Below are 22,063 nucleotides of genomic sequence, written 5' to 3' on the forward strand. Positions count from 1 at the left end.
ATCCCTAATGACCTACAACTCACTGCAATTATGTTACGCAAGTCGTTTTCATTTCAGTTAAGCTCTAAGCCCCCAAACTGATATTCATCCAGGCCTCATCCTACAATAACCAAGGATAAGGACTCTGTGGGAGCAATCTCCTCTCCTTGTGAGGAGAATCAGCGCTTCCAAGGCACGAGGCACCAGGACATTAAATGGCAGAAGGGTCTACAAATACCGTAGCTGGCAAGAGTCATGGAAGGGATTTCCCTAGAATAGGATTGTGAATAATGATAAAATGATCCGTGGCACTTCTACTTTGCAATGGCAGATGTGGCTTGGTGGGGGACGGTGTCATCACTAGTCTTAAATGAAAAAGCTTCATTATCTTACTTCATCATGCGCCTTGCAGGTGCTCCACTGAAAAAAAGACAAAACAGGAGGCAAAAAATTCAAGCCTCAAGGTAAGCCATTTCAAGGTTCAGTATCCTCTCTCTACTAGCGATTATAAAACCAGCCAGGTTATGTCACAGTCTATGTCACTTTTGGTCTTGGGGAACTCAAAGCTGCTCGCCCAACCCCCAAGAAATCAAAGGGAGCTAACACATCATAAGATGAGAGCAAGGCCCAAGTCTCAAAGGCCTCTATGATCTTATCTTAGCAAGCAGTGACCAACAGAGGAAAGCCTCACTGACAGAGCCATGTGTTTATGGGAAGCCTCTAAAGGATGGGAATCCATGATCAAGAAATACTTACGTCTTGATGTTTTCATGGTACACCTTGGTATCAGATGGCTGGTTGTAAAGTGGCTGTAAAATTAAAAAGAAAAGAAATCACCAAAAGATTGCCCTGATGTTTATGGTGAATGGAACAGAATGTATTCTATGAAATTAGGGGGATTTGCACTTAAAAATCTCAAACTATATCCACACATGCCCAAAGAAAGCCAACTCTTTAGCCTCAGTTTTCCTCTTTTTAGTGAAAATGCTATTTCAAAATCCAGATCTTGAGCTCATACCTGATGGTAAAAAAAATATTCTCCATGGGCATTTTAAATTTCAATGAAAATTTAAGGGGGCCAATAATATCATCACTGATTCTTTCCCTCCCTAATATAATAACCCCAAATCCACTGGAAATACTCTTACTGTCCTACCAAACAGGACAAATGAGTAGCAATGGGTTGATCACATGAAGATATTCACAGGTCAAAGCATTTACAGAGTAATTTAAAAAATGATCACAAACTGACAGCTGTCAATTTTCTTACGTATAATAAAGTGCTGTTTCATGGATAGTAGACCATCTTTGAAGTCATCCTGTTATATGGTCAAGTCCTATCACTGACACTTATTAGCTATGTGATCTGGCCAAATCATTTATCTTCTGGTATTCTACGAAACATTCTAAGACCATGAATTACAAAAAAAGGGCCAAATTACATTGGCAGAAGGTATTTTCACACCAGGCATTCTTCCCACTGATGAAATAAAAAGTCTGGAACGATACATTAAGCATCCATCCAGGTTTGGCTAAAATGATTTGGCTGAGTGGGCACAAAGGTGACATGACTCTTGTTTACCCAAGGGTAAGCTGGAAGAACACAAGCTAACACACTATAAAGGTGCAAAGTCAATGGTCCAGACAACGGCTCCAGAGTCTCTCATCTAAGATCATCAACTTCAACAAGCATTTGGAGAGGCTGACTGATAGAAGGCTGGAATCAGGGAAGGAATGGTTTTTGGTCTGAGTAGCTCAGAACAAGTGTCTATGAAGGTGTGGAACAGTTAAAAGAAGTACTCCCCACAGACCCAAACAACTCCTACCCAGACCAAGTTCTATGTGGTTTTGTTAAAAGTACAGGTTTTCTGGGGAAAATGGATAGGGATAATTATATTAAAAAATGTATGTGATACAAAAACAAAAGGTATCAGTTTTCCTTAAAAATTGGGGGGAAAGAATGAGTCAAAAAAGGTAAAGATAGAATAAGGAGCACACAGAAAAGCAATACAGGAAAAAGGCAACGATTCACTTACCAGTTCAACTTTTGGGCCAAGACCTTCAAAAATTTTATGAGCTTCTTCTGCTTTTTTCTATAAGTAATAAAGATATTGTCGTACTGAATAATTATAAGAGCAAAAGAACTACATACTAAGAAGCATAATTGAAATACCTAATCCAGAAAATCCTAAAATTCTTCACTTCTGTTATGGGAGGATTCTTAATCTCACCTAGACTTATATCATATCTCCTCTCAACAAGTACAATTCAATAGTTGATTTTGTCACTAACATAACTATGCAAAGCCTAAACAATTTTAATACACTTTGTTTTTACATGGTGTCCATTTTCAAATATATCCCCTCCCTCTTTGCTATCTCCAATGAGCTTTCCCATTGTAAAGATTGTTTTAAAAGGGAGAAATGGCTCAGTAAAAGCATTACATGGCCTTTTTTGTATATAATAAACATTTCTTATCTCTTCTATAACTAAAGTTCCTGTCCTCTGAAGTGTCATGGTCATCTGAATTCCATAAAGGTCAGTTTCAAGGGCTCGGGGTGGTTGTTCTCTCAGTTTCCATTTCTGTCAGCCCTAAGTATATTGTCATCCTACTGTGGCTCACTACCTCTATCCATGTGGTTCTTCCCATTTCTCTGAATCTCCCATTTGTCATTTCTTACAGCACAGTAACATTCAAATAATTCATGTAGCATTTCTTTGCCCATTTGCCAAATGAATGACACTTTTATTTCTAGTTCTTTGCTATCACAAAAAAGACTGTAATGCATACCTTGGCATATATGGGACCTTTCTGACTTTGGCCTCATGATATATATGCATGTGTGCATACACATAAAGATATTTAGATATATAAATATAGATCCACCTAGCAATGGTATCTCTAGGTAAAAGGAGTCAGATGTTTTAGATACTTTCTTAGAATAATTCCAAATTATTTTCTAGAATGATCAGATCAATTTGCACTACAAGCAATAGGATATGTGCCTATCTTCCCACAACTCTTCCAATATTAACTGTTTCTGTCTTTTGTCAAGTTTACAAATTTGCAGAATATAATATCTAAGCTATGTCAACTTGCATTGCTACAATTAGTTCTTTCAGAAAAACGTTCATATCATTAATCACTTATCCATTAGAGAATGGCTTTTAAGCTTATATATATATATTTGTGATAGCTCTTAATATCTTGGGTCACGGACTACCAGATATTTAATGCAAAAATGTTTTCTTAATCAATACTTTTCCTTTTTATCAGAGTTGTGTTGATTTTTTTCCAATGGAAAGTGTTCTAATTTTATGTAATTTAAATTATCTTTTTAATCTTTGGGGATCTCGTCTATCCCTTATTTGCTTAAGAATTTTCCCCATAAGTATAGTCATGGAAAATGCCTCTATCCATTTCATCCCAATTATTTTAAATGACAAGATCTTTAATACCTAATTCAAGTAATTATTTGAAACTTAATTGTAGTATGTTATTAGATGCTAGTTTAAACAATATATTTTGCCAAATTGCTTTCTATTTTTCCCAATATTCATAATTAAATAGAAAATATTTCCTCAACAAATTATGATCTCTGATTTCTTGAGGTCAAGAATTTGTTTCTGGTTCGTGTTCATCTACTCTATTCCTCTAATTTATATTCTATGTTTTGCCCAGCATCATAGTTTTAGCTATCACTTATATAACTTGAGGTCTGGAAAATACTTTTCTTTGTTTACTCCTACTATTTTTTCAAACACTCCCAGAGATTATACATCCTTTTTTTTTTTCCCCTAAATGAATTTCTGTAACTTTTGTCTAGTCTATAAAGTGGAATGTAAATTAAAGTCTTATAGAATGTATAAGGTATAGGTATAGATTATATCTATGTATAAGATTAGGTATAGATTATATCTATGATTTAGGTAGAATTACTATTTTAAACATAATGCCATAGCCCAAACTTCAGCAATGAACAGCCTTCCAATTATTTAATTATTTATTGTTTTGGTGGGCTTTTTTGTGATCATATTTCTGTGCTTTGATGCAATTACTATTTTTTGAAATTTTAAATAATTTCACTTCCCATTATTTTCTTTTTTCAAAATCTGCAACAATAGAAAGATTGCTTGTTTTTTTCTATTTTATTTTGAACACTTATTTTAATGAAGCCAATGGCCTCAATTAGTGTCTTTGCCAATTCTCTGGCATTTTCTAGATTTGTGTGTATCAACTACAGATAGGGAGAGAGAAGACATTCTAACTCCTGCCCTTTGTGTATATTCAGAACACCTAAAAGCTTTGAGAATTGTTAAAAGCAAATAGAAATTAAGCAGATAAACAGCAAAACTTCCTATAAAAAAAGATGCTGATCATTTAAAATTTTCTCCAACTAAAATTAATTGACTGTAGACTCATTTTTAAAAAGTAATTAGAAGGGGCAACAAGGTAGCACAGTGGATAAAATGTCAGGAGAACTGGTTGAAGAAACTAGAGAAGGTGAGCCTAGAATAGAGAAGACCTTGGATATTCCCTGTGTTGGGGGATTCATATGACCAAGTGCTATGTGAAAAAGGATTAGACATACTGTGTGGCTACAGAGGGCAGAACAAGAAATAGCAGATAAAACTTGAAGAGAGAGAAGGAATTTAGAGTTAAACCAGTATAAGGCAGTGTCTGTTGCAGAAGGTCTCCAGAGGTAAAGGCTGGATGATAACTGTGAGGTCCATTCTAGTAGAAATTGTCATTTGGGTACCAGTGGAACTTGATGGTCTCTAAGGTCCCTTCCAGCTTGATGTTTTGCGACTCAAGTTCAAAACTGTTTTCTAAACCTTACCTTAGCCAACAAGACTGCACACAGTCAAACAAGGAATTAGATTAGCAATTTATATTCCATCCCTCATGGACCTATTCTTTTTAATCATTTGGTAATAGAAACAGATAAACAAAACTAGGAGTAAATGGCATATATATTTTTAAATAAGAAGGAAACTCAGAAGTCAGTAAAAATATGTATGTATATATATTTAGATATATATATATAAAATCTCGGGGGGCAGCTGGGTAGCTCAGTGGATTGAGAGCCAGGCCTAGAGACGGGAGGTCCTAGGTTCAAATCCAGCCTCAGACACTTCCCAGCTGTGTGACCCTGGGCAAGTCACTTGACCCCCATTGCCTACCCTTACCACTCTTCCACCTATAAGTCAATACACAGAAGTTAAGGGTTTAAAATGAAAAAATAAACAAATAAATAAATAAATAAATAAATAAATGAATGGATGAATGAAAATCTCTATCCATCTGCTATGTGCAAGCCACTGTGCAGGATCTAGAACAAAGGGTTGTAAACATAAGAATGCTGTACTATGGATGGTATTATAGGCAGCTTAATTGCTGACTAATAGAACAAATTTCTAACAAATTTCGACAAAATAAAAGTCAAAGTTTCCCACAGTGCTTTAAATCATGAGACAAAAGATTATAATACATATTCATAGTTCCTTCTTCCACTTCAGTGTCATTCATTTGCAAAGAGTCCCACCTCCAAAAAATAAGGAAGCAGGGTATTTGGGGAAATTGCTCTGCTAAATTCCAATACTGGTTTTCCAACAAGTATTATTCAGAAACCTGAGAACCAATGAGTATTTCTGGAGTCCACAGCTGTTTGAAGTAATTGCAGGTCATGGGACTGTTTTTAGTATTACCCTGGTAAAAATGGTATGTTTAGAGAGCAAATAAAACCTAGTCTGAACTTTAAATCTTACTCAAGCAAAATTTTCATCCAGAACAACTAAATTCTATAATGTTTGGCCTTTGTCTTCCTACCATCCTACTGGGTGGAAGATAAGTCTCTTGAACAACTCCTCTTGTGTAAAAAATCATCTAAGAAACTCAAGCTACACACGCTTAAATGTACATAAAATGGGAAACAATAATAATTCTATTCCTGGCCTCATACAAGGTTGATGTAAAGATAAAATGAAATGATGTGAAGTGTTTCATAAACCCCAAATTCCTCTGTACTCAAGTCATTTTTCCTTGAATTTGGTTTTCTTTTTTGTTGTCTTTGTATCCCCAGAGCATGGCACAGTTAAGGGAGCTTAATAAATACTTCTTAAATGTATCAAATATGTCTGACAGAGACTTCACTATTTTAGAATGAATTCTAAGAAAGTAGAGTTCCTGTACATCTATATATCCCCAGGACTGAGCAAAATGACTTGGTAAATATGAAAAGTTAACACTATAATAATTACCAAAACTAATAATTTAAGTCATCCAGACCAAATTTGCTATCAAACTCAATCTGCTGTCAAGTTGGTAGAGATTATAAGAAAAATTGAGGAAGGAAACATCCTCATTCTATTTCTAGACCTTAGACCTAAAATTCTTTCCTTTTTTGTGTGGTGTCTAGATACTTAAAGTTGAGCAAAAGAAGTTTTTAAGGCAACTGAGGGTGAGTCTACATGGCAAAAGTCTTGGTATTTGAGTGGGCTCTCAAGTATATAATTTTGCAATACTTACTAATGAGGATGTGAACATCTTCACTATCAGAGAACCTAGTATTAATTACAGATTTCACATGATGTCAATTTTCCATCTTTTAGGATTTTAGGAGTAACTAACTGGATATAAATTAATGTTAAAGCCTAAAAGAACAAACTGTAGATGAGGATTTTTTCCTTTGGGCAAAATGGCATACCACATTACTAAAATTAAATATAAAAAATTTTCTTCTAAATTTTTTTATCTGAAAGGATTTCATGAATTTCATGCCATCATCACCAATTAAAAATCAAATTAATTTATATCTATATTCATGCCTGATTCACATTTGTAGAGGTGAGTTAATAATATATGACATGAAATACCTAAGAGGAAAAGGGCACTCCACAGAGTGTCACTACATCCACAGAGTGCTTATAATTTTATATTTATCTTGTATACAAATGATTTTTTAAAAGTTAGGTTACAAACCTACCAAGAAGTTATGTACTAATAAATATTCACATCAGTGTTCCATTTAATCAGTATTATATTAATTATATATGAGTTATTGAAGGAAACACGGTCAAAGCAAAGGATCATAGTTCTCATCTTGAATTAGTTCTGGCTTACCCTTCTCATTTGTTTGAAGGCAAGTCTAATTCTCTTCAGTTCCTAAGCTGGCTAATTAGACTTGACCTTTAACTTGGTTGTATAATGAACACATACTTTAATCGGCTATATTTTTTCTAACAGGAAGTCAACTAAATAATCACAGCTTTTATATTATACCCTATGATCATCACCAGCTAACAATTCCTTTTTCTTTATGACTTAAAACATTATAAGTTGTTGGCTTAAGATTTAGTATCTAAGGAATACAGTTTATTTTAAGTGTGGAATTGATAAAATTATAAATTTTACATGTAGGAATTCTAAACAAAACCACAATCTTGTTACATAAATATTTTAAATGTGAAAAGCTGACAAAACATGTATAACCCGGTGGAATTGCTTGTCAGTTCTGGGAGGGGGGAAAGAAATAGGGGAGAGAGAGAACATGAATCATGTAACTTTGGAAAAATACTTAAAAATAAATTTTAAAAGCTAACAAATGTGGAGAAAGGGTTAGGTTTATAAATTCACATGTAACATAACTGTGCATATACAAATGGCTACCTTTCTCTACGTTAATTTTTGTCGCCAATAGCACTTTTATGATATTTTGATCTAAAAAAAAGGTGAGACCAAAATACTAATAGTATTGTAACTAGTCTGTTTCAAAAATGTGGGAATTTTTAGTTCAAAGAAAAAAAGAGATCCAGAAGTTATTTCATGAAGCAAATAAAGCTTAAACGCTTTGAAAGCCAACAATGTAAGATCCATAGTCTCTTGTGGAGTCCCAAGTGTAAGTTTTAAAGTTTATAATAAAGTTTACAGATAATTTCCACCAGTGACACTGAAGCTTATTATTAGTAATGAATGCTATTAGTGTCCCTAAGAGTTTAAACATATATAGAGGGAGATTTCACTTTGACTTGTACTGTCAGAGAAGGAACATTCCATTGTGAAAATCACAATTAGATGAATTTCCCCCTAGCCTATCAAATAAATCTCTCTTTTTTTTTTAATTTTCTAAAAACCCTCTCCATCTTAAAATCAATACTGTGTATTGGTTCTAAGACAGAAAAGTGGTAAGGGTTAGGCAATGGGGATTAAGTGACTTGCCCAGGATCACACAGATAGGAAGGGTCTGAAGCCAGATTTGAACCAAGAACCTCCCATCAGGATGGGCCTGGCTCCCCATCCACTGAGCCACCCAGCTGAGCCCCAGATAAATGTTTATTTCAGGAAATATGAACTGGACCGATGAATCAAGCCTGTTTCTGTGTAAATGCATGGCTATCAGAGAACTTTCAATAAGTCAGGTCAAAAGAAAAATATATTGTTCAAGTTATTGAAAGTTCATGAATCCTAAGAGACTTACAAATCTGACATTTTAAATGCTGTGTTTACTGTCAACTACACTTAAAACTAAGAAAGGAATGAGTTTTACGACAATGCTAAAGATTAAACTCAATAGTAAATTCCCAGCAAACATAAGCTTACCCTATTTTCATCATAAATAATTTGGACAATACTGCGGTGTTTCTGCTCCACAGGAGGAGGGGACACAGGCTTCTCTGGCTCTGGAGGTTTAGCAGCTTCTTCTTCAAGTTGTTGCTAAGAAACAGGAAAAAAAAAAAAAAAAAAGAAATCAAACATCTACAGTACATTACTCCAACTAATAATTAGTCACTAGAGAAAAAACAAGAGTACCAAGCAACACTGGCTACTTCTGTTTTATAATCATTTTTTAAAAATTAAATGAACACAATTACAATAAGAACCATTATTTCCTGGGTCAATAACCAAAAAAAAAAATTCCCCAAAAGACAGTAAATCGGAACTAATGAGCACAGAAGATATTAATATATATTAATTCAAGTAAAAAATTCACTCTAGAATCTTTTTTAAATCATATGAAAAAAAGCAAAAAAAGGAGTTTGGTTATTCTTGAGAAAATTAGATTGTAAACACTCCAAAAAGACTACTTAAATAAAAATTTTAAAATACAAAAGGCAAATAAAAATCTTGCTTCTATAATGAAGACAAAAAAATTTTTCAGTGATACAACTTAGAAACAGAATAATGGATAAAATTTAAAAGAACCATCCTTTGTTTTAAATCATATATTTCAGTTGTACTCAAACAATCATAAAAATGGCAAGCATTTAATGACATTAAATTGGCATAATAAATAACACAAATACAAAACACAACTGGGAAATGATAGGCCAGGAAAAAAATAACTGAAATTTATGTAGGTTTTTGAATACATTATCTTATTTGAATATAGTATAAAAAAGAAAAGGCTAGAAGCAGCCACTAGGTGAAGATTGTAGAATATAAGCCTGTTGGATTTATGGATATATAAGCAGGTGTTTTTAAGGACCTTATCAGGACTTTAAATCTACATATTTATTACATCTAACAAAATTCCACATTCTTTCTCATGCTAAATTTTATTCATCTCCAAAACTGGGAAGATTTCATGGAGATTTGGTTCACTAATTATTAAGAAATTATATAGAACTTATGAATATTTCATTTCTCAAATCTCCCCTATTACAATGTAATGTGTTTTTATGTAAACCTACACAAACAAAAAGCTTTGCTTTCTCTATGTTTCAATGTCAAGTGCAGGCCTCTTAATCTTTCTTTCTGAATAGTCTTGAATTCCTGTTACCCTGGCAACATATCTTTCTTTCCTCTTCCCCAGGAATTGACAGAATGCTAGGCAAAGAGTAGAGGCTCAATAAATGTGGGTGACTGGTGAGGAAAATTTGGAGATGTTTCAAAGGAAGGCAATAAAACTGATTTACTACCTATCAAACAAAGAACAAATGGGGAAAAGTAAAACGAGTTAAAATTATTGAGTCTATAGCAAAGCCTAATTGTATATGAAAATATGAGGACAAATAATGAAGTGTTTCTACAAATTAAAAATTAGAATGATTAGAAAAAGGAGATGGACAAAAATTGTGATAAACAAACTCTATGAGTTATTAGTCATCATTAAGATGCATTTCTGGAATATGTCTGCTAAATCTTATTTAAAAGGAAACAATATGTTAAGATATTTATAGAAATTCAAAAGTTGACCAGGCATTTTTTAAGTTGTAAAGTAAGTCAACTGCCTATATATCAAAATAATCTTACACATTTATTATTAGTAACATAATTAACAGAATTTAATTACCATTCATATTCAATTCAGCATAAAGTCAGCATAGGTTAGTAGACAGAGACAGACTTGGCATCTAAAAGATGAAGCCTCGTCTCTGAAATATGCCATGTCCTGGGCCAGTGACTTGGTTTCTCACTGCTCCCTGGCAACTCTAAAACTGCAGGAGCAAGTGGAGGTGCAGACATGTCCCTGCCTAGATCTCCCCCCACCAAGGAGGTCACAGGTCCAAGATGACTCCACTCACATTCAATCCACACCTTCTTTATTAGAAGGTTCAAGAGTTAATAAGTGAGACAACTCCTGCCCTCTAAAACCCTCCAATTTAATCTGGACCCAGGATATGATGAGTAAATCTAGACCAACAGAAGGGCCCAACCACAGGGGAGCTTCAATGTTGGGCCGAGTCTGAGCTTTATTCTCTAGGCAATGGGGAGTTAAATTTCTGTAGGACCACAATAGAAATGGACCTGTGCTTTGGTAGATTAATTTAGCAGCAGTTCATATGTTGGGGGGGGGGGGGGGGGGGAGACAGAGGAATAAGGAAGCAGTAAAGAAGCTCATGAGAGAGCAAACAAAGGAAATGGTGTGGGGGATATCAGTAGTAACACAAACATGGAACATTTACTTACTTGTTTCTTTTTCAGTTTTAAAATCTGTTGTTCTACCTTTGCAATTTCTCTATCTACCCGATCCATGCTTTGTATTAACTCTTCCTTTGAAAGCTTTGAAGGTGAGGCGTTCTGGTCATCTCCACAGGTCTGGCCAGAAAGAGGAGAAGATGGAGCTTCATGTTTACTTCCAAAAGATGGATCCTGGAGAAGAGAACCAATGGTGCCAATTACGAAAACAAGGTTCCCTCAAATGAACTAGTAAAAATTTGAAAAAAATAAAACACCACAAACTTACATCTTATGGAGATTCTGCTATTTTGTGCAATAAAGACCTGCCTGACTTAACAATTCAAGAGATAAAAGATCTTAATATCTTAAGTCCAAGACTTAAGATCTTAAGACCAAATTACTCATTTCCTCAATAACAATTTAAATGTCAAGTAAATCTGAATGACAGCAACTTTTCTTGGAATATTAATGGCCTCTGGGATAATTCTTTTCAAATAATTTTAGTGATTGTCTTTTGTCTTTACATTGCCTTCATTTTCCAATATATTCCTTCCTCTCCCCCTTCCCAGAGAGCCAATCCCTTTAACAATGAATAAAAAAAAGGAAAAAACCAGTTTAAGAGAACTAGTGAGCATATCAATCCAATCTAACATTACATTTGGTGTATGATATCCATTGTCCTCCAACTCTATGGAAAAGGAGGGAGGGTCTCTTCTTTGGGCGTTAATCTTTCACTTTCACTTTTTGTTATTGTTTTCTAATAGCACAACTTTAGTCATTGTTTTGCTGGGTCTGCTTCTAAGCTCACATAAATGCTAACCACCCTTCTCTACATTCTTCATATTAATCATGTTTTACAAATGTGGAAATAGTCCATTACATCCAATATTTAAGACTACTGTGGGAAACACACCTCTCAAACTCTAAAGAACAATTAAAATGTGAACTATTATGGAATTCAAGCTATTTTCCCACTAAATAAAATATAGCTAACTATAAAAATTTTTAAAGCACATAGAGGGAGCAGCTAGGCAGCTCAATGGATGGAGAGCCAGGCCCACAGATGGGAGCTCCTCAGTCACTTACTAGCTGTATGATCCTGGAGAAGTCACTTAACCCCCATTGCCTAGCCCTTACTATTCTTCTGCCTTAGAACCAAAACACGTATTGATTCTAAGACAGAAGATAAAGGTTTAAGAAAAAGCACATAAAAAAAAATAACAAAAGTCCTCTTGAAAACTTATGTTAAGGAATAATTGTAATCAGGGATAGGTAACTAGTAGTTGTGATATTCAGCTGAATTACATATCATTTGATTGTAATAGAAAACAATGGTATGTGGAAAGCCCCAAAAGATGAAGGGAATTCTGGAATTTGTTAAAGTTCTTATTATTTTTAGGTAACTTCACTACTTTATGCTGTGAAGAAAAATAAAAAAATAAAAAAAAGGATACATTCTGTTTCGCAAAGCCCAGAAAATGTCATGTTTTCCTTTAAATACAAAGCCTTCTTCATTTCCTAAAGATCTGATTATTCAAGACCCTGCTGAAAACTTGTCTCCTATAACTTAAACTTGTATACAGCCACTGTAACCATTTATATTTTTAATTAAACATGAATAAAATGGTCTTTGTTTATCTATATAACTATTCTCTGTGGCAAAGTTTCCATCTTAGAACTAGATGTAAAGGTCTAGATAAACCAGACTGCTAGTAAATAGGAATATAATGGTTATTTAGAGTCTAAAAGTGAATCTGTTTATATTAAACTCTTCAAGAAATAATAAAAACATCCAAGGACATATTTGGTGATGAATATGATCAATTTTCTATTACTTTCAATTAACAATATTCCCCAATATAGGGCATATCATGCTTTTAGCAGAAGGAAGTAGGCTAAAAAGTATACATATATGGAAAAGCATAAAGTCTGATTCATTGGTGTTAGCAAATATTTAAGTGTAAGAAGCTTAATGGTCTTAAACATCAGACAGAAATATAAGGATCCTAGAGAACTGTTAATTCTTCTGCTACCTGAAAGAAAATGCTCAGAAATTACAAATGGAACAGGTAAGATTCTCAGTTAAGTCCAGATAGGTTCAGAGGCAAGCATCCCCAACTTTTCTAAAATGATTATGATGTTTAAAGTTAATGATGGCATTTATACACTGAAGTGACTTAAATGGTATTACTTAAATGGGACTTCAAATCTTTCAAATTAAATTTTCTGTCATGATCTCCTGTTCCCTTATTTTCCAAGGACTCAAGGGAATTGGGTTTATTATTAAAGAGGGAAATCTGATTAAGTAAAAGAGAAAAATTGTAGTAATTTGAATATGAGATGAGCCTAGGTTTTCTTTATATTATTCAGTGAAAATTTATTAACAATACTATAAAAACCTTGTCAGAGGAATACTTACACTAAGAGGATAAATTTTCAAGTCCCTGACAAATACCTTTAGTAAAATGTTACTCAACACCAGTCTTAACTATTCTTCATTTGAAGTAATTTTTGTGGTAACTTTTATCTGATGACATTTCCATGACTTAGTTTGTGTTGCTATTCATGTTCAAAAGCAATAAAATTAGAATGCAAATGAGTATGCCTATTTCTCCTGTAAATTCGTTCTAATAAGTAAAATGCTATTGAATGAACAGCTTAACTGGGCAATATCTGCCAGTAAGGGATGAGGAAGAGTTAATGTCCAGATTATAAGGAAAAAACTAGGAAATTAATAATCTTACATATATGCCTGGCACCTAGAGGTTGGATTTTTTTAGAGCTGAGGATTTTTTTGGTTATGTATGGAGATCAATAAAATGAAAGCAAACAGAAGATGCCCTTTATCTCTGGCCAGCTGCTGAGCACTTCTGCAGCAGGATCCAGCTATGATGCCATAAAAAAAAAAAAATCATACATTCTCTATTTACATTGAATTGAACTATTGGGTACTCTCAGAGGTCTATTAACCATTATTAGAGGACATGAACCACAACCATATAAATCAGTGGTTCCAAAACTTTTTTGGCCTACTGCCCCCTTTCCAGAAAAAAATATTACTTAGCCCCCTGGAAATTATGAAACTATTTCTTGAACTCAGAATAGAAAGTAATACAAAATAAGGTGTGGCCATCACCGCTTCCCTGGATCACTGCACCGATCCCACCAGGGGGCAGTAGCGCCCACTTTAGGAATCACTGATATAAACCCTCTCATTTATAAAGTAAAATAGAAGATATAGTTAGTGAGATCAAAGGGCGATACCAAGGATTTCCTCAGAAAGGTTCATATAGAATTTGGTAGATCAATTTCAATGGAAAAAAGAAAATACCCTTTTTGTATTCCTGGTCATTTTACTTTGCAATGCTCACAAAAAGACAACTAGCATAATAATTTCAGCTTCTGCCCTAAGAGCTGTAGCAGAAAAAAAGAGGGAGAGGAATTTTATGAAAATTTGCCAAAGTTCATTATCTTTAACTATGTTAAGGTGAGCAAGAACATCAAAATGTATCTTGGAAAAAATATTGGTCAGAGAGAGATACCCTGCAGAGGCTTTTGGAATGAAATCTCAATAGATCAGGTCATCACCAAAGTTTCTTTCCACAGATAGAAAGCAGAACATATCTGCTGACATTTGGGAAGTGATGTGGTCTTCAGGACACAAGTGTAACCAACACAGTTAAAACTCTACCCCTTGGGGGCAGCTGGGTAGCTCAGTGGATTGAGAGCCAGGCCTAGAGACAGGAGGTCCTAGGTTCAAATCCGGCCTCAGACACTTCCCAGCTGTGTGACCCTGGGCAAGTCACTTGACCCCCATTGCCTACCCTTATCACTCTTCTACCTTGGAGCCAATACACAGTATTGACTCCAAGACGGAAGGTAAGGGTTTAAAAAAACAAAAACAAACAAACAAAAAAAACTCTACCCCTTCACACACCTAGTGAACCATAAGAGTGCAAAGGCATCAAAAATAAGGGGGAGGGGGTGCTCTAGGTGGCTTGGGAGATAAAGTCGGGTCTGGAATAAGGCAAGTCACTTAACCCCAACTGTCTAGCACTTACTATATGCTCCTCTGCCTTGGAACCAAATACACTGTTAATTCTAAAACAGAAGGCAAGGTTTGTTTGTTTGTTTTTTTAAAGGTCTGATTTCATTTAATTTCCAATAAATACAATTCATCTATGTTACATTTGGGAAACTGTGACATGCTATATATAAAACAATGATCAAAAACTGTTCCTTGCTCCAAAAGTACTATATACCAATCTCCTCCAGATAAAAGACACCATCTCAGAAGAATAAAAATTAGAAATAGAGGCAAAGAAAGACTCATACGTAGGGGGTGTAAGGAGGCTGCAGCATGTGGCTGATGATTACTTGTGCCCAAGAAATGCAGTCATTCTCATGATGATGAAATATGGAACCAGAAAAGAAGGTAGCCTAGAGGCAAGAGTACTATAGAGGCAAAAAGGCTTTTGCCCCTTTTGGCACAAGAGCCTCATAGAGTGACAAGGCCCATAAAGGAGCAAGAGGTTAACACCTGAAGGAGATCAAAGATCTGACTGGACATATTAATGTAAACCATTACAAAACTGTCATTTGAACTGAAAGGTAAGTTTTTAGGCAGTATTTATCAAACTAGAAGAGTTCTGAGTACCAAAATCAACCTTGCAAAGTTCAGAGGAGTTTAAACCAAGCTGGACTCAGGGTGGACAATCTTTGGCCATGCCAATACTAAAATAGGAGTTGTGATTTGAAACCTTGGAAGGATTATACACATTATTCTGAATCCAAACAATGTTAAAATATTGAGGCAAAATGATTACATCAGCACAACTTATTTTTAAAATGCTAAAATTTGATTATTAAAAAGAAACAAACAGCTATGTGGTTATAGAATCTTGAGTTTATAAATGGGTCATTTATAATTAACCTATTTCTAACATAGGATGAAGGGGAGAAAGGTGGTATGTTCAGTGAAATCTAGCATTCAAACTGAACCGTACAAAAAATTAAGTTTCCTGCACATCTAAGATCTCTCATTGACATTTTACTAGAAAATGTTCTATACATTGCACCACTTTAAAAGTCAAATTCAAAGAGAGGCCCAAAATATTTCACTTTACTAGAATTTTTCTTGCATCAAGTAAATCCTAGGTTAGCATTTGGAAGTATCTGCTACAGCTACATTTTCATTGTAACAAAATTAACCTGTTCTAACTCACTCAAGTAGTAACAAAAAAAAAAATATAAAGTTAAAAAAACATGACCAAATCCTATTTATTCATTCAGTATCACTTAAGAGAATTTTACATTTTATCACTTTAGTTAATTTCTTGAAATTTACTCAAAATTTACTTCCTCCTCAGTAAAAATAATAAACCTGTTTTTGATGATAAAAAACATGTTTTAAAGTTCAAGTGATCGTGTTGTATTTACTTTATAAAGTTCCTTTACCAAAATCTGGCACCCATTCTAGATGAAAATATAAGATCAAAAATTAAAACAAATCACTAGAATTAAAAGAATCAAGGAAGACAGTTCTGTATCCTAGTAATAATAAGAGATGTTCATGTCTCTGGAGCACTTTTCTTACACATCATTACTGCCATTTTACAAATAAAGGAACTTAAGCTGAAAGATCTGGCAAAGTCAGAATCTGAACCTCAGGTGATCTAATTAAAACTTTCCATTTTACAAGAAACCAAAAGACCAAGGCTCTTGCCCCAAGCTATCCCCTAAAAGAATGAAACATTTTGACTCCACTTTATTCAACTCTTCAAGTCTAAAGAGGTCAATATAAATAATATGAGAAACAAAGAAACAAGGTCAGTCCCCTAGCTGGGCTTGGTATTTTTGCCAGGCTTCCTTTGAATGAGTATGGTGGATCAGAAATGAGGTGAGGTGAAGTCAGCTTATCAAAAACATAAGACTTTCAAGCACTCAAACAAGTAGAAGTTATTCACTTTCTGAAAAAATGAATCAAGAAAATTTCCTCATATATTTAAAACACTTCAGCAATTAAAAAATTAAGTTTACATTGTCCAAAATGGGAGAAAGATTTTTTTTTGTTTCACAAATTTAAATTTTAAGTTCACAAAAAGCCTATTTCACAGGCCATAGCACAAGTTTTCCCCACTGTTCCTGAGACCCAAGAACATTTCAAATGATTTTGAGGAAAAAAACAAAGTAGAATGGAGAATCCCTATATCACAGAACACTGTTTTACACCTCTACACCACTGGACACCCCAACAAGCATACCCACTTGTTTATCTATCATCAAAATCCTACCTTATCCTAAATCCAGCTCCAATACCACTTCCTTTGAAGTCTTTCAAACAACCCCACTTGTGGGGTATCTTCCTCCTCCTCCTCTAAGATATACCTTCACTTTCTATATTACTGATTTGGCATGAGTAAGTCTATTTGTAAAATTCAATAAATATTGTACCAAAATGGATGAGATAGAGTTTATGTCCTTAAGAATCTTACATCTAGTTGAAAGATATGGGCACAATATTAGATAATGTATTGAGATAAATACCATAAGATTTTCAAAGTATTTCAGTTCTTTTAACTCAGATTTTTCTTACATTATCTATGTCTTTATTCTTCTGAATAGCTACACTTTTGTCTCTCCTCCCTGATTTTCTCTACAATGCACACAGAAACATCTTCAGACACAGGCTCAATCATATTGAAAGAAACCACTGCCTCCATACCCTCCTCCGTCTGGTTGGCTGATTTCTCCTAGAACCTTCATTGAAAAGATTCCTTGGCCACCCATGTCTTTACTGCCCTCCAAGCTACTCTCTTCCCTTGCCTCACAACTTTCTTTGGATGCTTCTTCCTCCCTCCTTTTCAGTCTCCTTTTACAGATGGTCCTTCCCTAAGAAAATAAGTTTCTCTATGTCAGGGATTGTCTTCTGGTCTGACATTATTAGTATTCCCAGGTGACAGCAAGATGCCTGGCTCAAAATAAATGCTTGATAAAGGCTCATGAATTTGACTTAACTAAGAGGAAGGGTGTAGATATATATCTCCTCTCTCCCACTACAATGGAAACTCCTAGAGAAGGCTCACATTTTATATTCCTCCATATCAGCCACAGAACATGCGGGTAATAAATATGCTAATTCTCTTCCAATATTCTTTTGCAATAATACAGAATAAGGTAGAAAACAGAAACATCTACTATAGTACTATTACTAATTACAATAGTACATAATCAAAAAAATAGAAAGTTGATTTAGAGTTCATATATATTCTCCAGGTGAGTAGAAAAAACTAAATTCTATTGTTCATAACTCTTGCAAATAAGCTCTTCCATCAAAATATTTTCAAATAATCTTCTCTCTTAATAGTGGTCTAGTTGTTGTTCAGACACTTACTAGCTAAGAACCTGGGCAAGTCACTTAAGCCCATTTGCCTCATCTGTAAAAAAATGAGCCAGACAGAAAATGGAATCACTCCAGGATCTTTGCCAAGAAAACCCCAAGTGGAGTCATGAAGAGTCAGATATGACTGAAATGACTAAACAACAGACATCTATAGTATAGAAAGCTGTTTAAGACTATTCACTGACCAGAAATTGTCAAAAGTTTTTTTTCTCTTTTTAAAGAGTTGAAAAGACAATACTGGAAACATTTCTTTAATTTCTAAATTATCATGAACAATTCTCTTTTAGTGGGAGGATGGGAGGGAAAGAACATTAATCACGCAGCCATGGGGGGAAAAGCCCTAAATAAACAAGCAAACAAATAAAAAAACAAACAAACAAACAAACAAACAAACAAATAAATAAATAAATGGATGAATAAATGAATGAGCGAATAAACAAACAAATAAATAAATGAATGAATAAATGAATAAATAAATAAGTGGGCTTAATTAAAAATAATTCTTTTAGTCATTAAAATGAGAATCTCTTAGATGACAATATACTTCTAAAAGTCATAAAAATTTCTGGTAGGATTTTATTTTTCATACAATACTCATCTGCTCATGGGCTAACTTTTTAAAGCCTGTCCTGAATCTACTTTTCCTCCTTAGAAACTGAGCTTCCACATAGTTAAGCAAACAAACCTCCAGCTCCTCAAGCTAAGAGACCAAATATTTATTTACCTTCTTAACCTCTGTAGATGCCCGCAGCCCCTCTGGCAGTGTGTGTACTAAAGGCAAGACAGCAGCACTGACCCGCTGAAAATGTGTGTCAGAAACCTGGTCCAGCCGAGGTCGCTTAGCTTCCAGGGAATCATGGTCCACCTGGGAAGGACCTGGATGAAACTGTTCGTATCCAGTTCTCCTTTCTTGAGGCCTAAAATACACAAAAGAAAACAAACATTTAAAATTTCCAAAAATGTGCAATTTGTCCCCATAACAACTCCACCTAGTCTTGGAATAAATGTTGCCCTGATTTTAAAATGGAGATTCAAAGGAGGTTACAATTTCACTAAGCGACAGTGAAGGAAAAGAAACATATAAACATACTCTGTACCTACTACATTGGTGGATTTTTTTCCTTTAATTTTTGAAGTTATATTTGGGGGTGGGGGAAGGGATGACAACAGTATGGACCTGTGATTCACTGGTATAGGGGATTTCTGTTGTGGAAATTCCCTCTACCATGCAATTCTGGCAACTCCACTATGATTCTCAATTTGGAGCCATGAGAGAGGTTAGGTGACTTGCCAGGGGTCAAAAGAAAGGCAGAAGCAGAGCTAAACTTAAATTGAGATCTTTTGCTGCCAAGGTCAGTCCTGCCTCCATTCACTAGCCTGTCTATCAAGCTTTGCAGAGCTCAGTATATGTTGGCACAGACAGACTGAAGAAGTGGGTGATTCTAAGAATCACTGACATTTAACTTTCAAATATAATATGTGACTCAATGACAAAGGATTAAAATGATGTTTTTTTCAGTCCCCAAGCTTTTTTGACTGAGCCTGGGGGGGGGGGGGGGGGGAGAGCCTGCAAGGACTTTATAAAGGAAGCCTAGCAAGCCCACCTAGCGGCAGTTAGATGGCACAGTACTGGGCACAGCATCAAGAAGACTCATCTTCCTGAGTGTGAATACAGCCTCAGAAACCAACCAGCTATGTGACCCTAGGCAAGTCACTTAACCCTATTTGGCTTAGTCTCCTCATCTATAAAATGAACTGCAGAAGGAAATGGCAAACCACTCCATGAAATGTCAGATATGACTGAAAAATGACTGAACAGCAGCAACCCAGCAGGGAAGGGAGGAAGAGTGGATGGAGACAATAGGTGATGATCAAAAGACTAGATAAAATACACACAAGCAATCTAGTGTGGCCTCTACGTATATGTGCACATATCCGTGTCTGAAGGCGCCTGTGCCAGTGTACGTGTCTGCTGATATCGGCANTGAGCCTGGGGGGGGGGGGGGGGGGGGAGAGCCTGCAAGGACTTTATAAAGGAAGCCTAGCAAGCCCACCTAGCGGCAGTTAGATGGCACAGTACTGGGCACAGCATCAAGAAGACTCATCTTCCTGAGTGTGAATACAGCCTCAGAAACCAACCAGCTATGTGACCCTAGGCAAGTCACTTAACCCTATTTGGCTTAGTCTCCTCATCTATAAAATGAACTGCAGAAGGAAATGGCAAACCACTCCATGAAATGTCAGATATGACTGAAAAATGACTGAACAGCAGCAACCCAGCAGGGAAGGGAGGAAGAGTGGATGGAGACAATAGGTGATGATCAAAAGACTAGATAAAATACACACAAGCAATCTAGTGTGGCCTCTACGTATATGTGCACATATCCGTGTCTGAAGGCGCCTGTGCCAGTGTACGTGTCTGCTGATATCGGCACACGTATGTGTGGGTGTTTCTTAGAGCAGTAGAGACCATTTTCACCCCAAAATCAAAGTCTGATACCTAACAGAATACTAACCCAGTCAGATACCAGATAGATGACTGCCAGAAGAAAGCTGGATCAGTATGAAGACATAAAGAATATAGCAAAACTGATGTAAGCCAGAACTTATTATTTTCAAGTTTTCTTTAATTCATACTTTTGTATCTCTGTTCAGTGAGAACATTATATTTTGCTAAGAAGTTTGACAGTAGATTTTAAAAAACAAACAAAAAACATCATGTGTATAAAAAGAGAAGGCTAGTGAAGTGTTCACTTTCTTAAAATCACATCAAATTTAGCTTCTCTCATTCAGCAGTCCTGCCTGCCAAGATGGCAGGAATGGTGGACCCTCACTCCTCCAACCTCTGCCAGAAACTATGCTCTGTCAAAGACCCCAAGCAAGTTGGCTCTCCTTCCTTTGACCTCTCCTACCCATTTCCTGAGCCTTTGATCATTAGGACTTTAAACTATCTTTTAAAGATTTTATAACTGAATCTTTATGGGTTTATCTATTTTCTCTCCAGTTACTATTATAAGCCCCTTGTTTATAAAATGGCACAGACTGTATATCCCATTCTGTCAGATAAGAGTACAGTGCTCGGAATGGAAATAAAAACTCCTAACTTCACTATTATTCAAATAGTGTCACTATTTTGTTCAAGTACCTGTATATTTTAGATTCCTATCTCTCATACCATCAATATTTCACTCAAGAGTCAGACAAATGTTCTATCTTTACAGGTCAGAAAATAAAATGGAACTGACATCACAGATTTGACACTCCTAATCATATCGACACTCCTTATCATATCTTACCAGTATGTGTGCATGCACACACATGCATGCATACATACACATACATGATCTGTGTCCCTATCTCTTTCTCTATCATTTGTTTCTCCTAAAGACCAGGAGAAACAAAGAAAAATGATATATTTTAGACATGATATCTAACACAAGAGAAATAATTACAACTTAGCCAAACACGATTAACATGCCAAATTTCCTAGCAGTTATAACCCATATGAAAAGTAGCTTTGACATGTAAAACTGATTTTTTTTTAACTACCTTGAAAATAAAAAACTTTAGATACCAATACTATGATTTATAAAGTCAGGAATAGGGGGAATGGGCTTTAAAATTCATAGGATCATTTTGGGGAAAAATAAAAAAACCAAGAACTTGTTTTTGGACTCCAGCTTGGGCTAAATATGAAATCTATGATTTGATGCACTTTCCTATCATATATGATAAAACATTTACCGATCTTTGATAAAACAAATTATTGACCATTTTCCCCC

The 22,063-nt window shown here is 35.2% G+C and overlaps 1 protein-coding gene across 1 annotated transcript in view; it reads right to left on the reverse strand.

The window, feature by feature from the left end:
- The window catches only part of NCOR1 (nuclear receptor corepressor 1), a 174,622-nt gene that overhangs the window by 108,921 nt on the left and 43,638 nt on the right, over nucleotides 1-22,063 (reverse strand). Inside the window, exons 4-8 of the mRNA XM_044673007.1 lie at nucleotides 19,006-19,198; nucleotides 10,889-11,071; nucleotides 8,579-8,692; nucleotides 2,016-2,072; nucleotides 736-788 (exon numbers count right to left, since the gene is read on the reverse strand). Coding sequence (XP_044528942.1) covers nucleotides 736-788; nucleotides 2,016-2,072; nucleotides 8,579-8,692; nucleotides 10,889-11,071; nucleotides 19,006-19,198 — 600 coding nt within the window. The remainder of the gene's footprint in view (nucleotides 1-735; nucleotides 789-2,015; nucleotides 2,073-8,578; nucleotides 8,693-10,888; nucleotides 11,072-19,005; nucleotides 19,199-22,063) is intronic.

The sequence above is a fragment of the Gracilinanus agilis genome, chromosome 4 (assembly GCF_016433145.1).
Source record: "Gracilinanus agilis isolate LMUSP501 chromosome 4, AgileGrace, whole genome shotgun sequence".
In the NCBI taxonomy this organism is placed as follows: Eukaryota; Metazoa; Chordata; class Mammalia; order Didelphimorphia; family Didelphidae; genus Gracilinanus; species Gracilinanus agilis.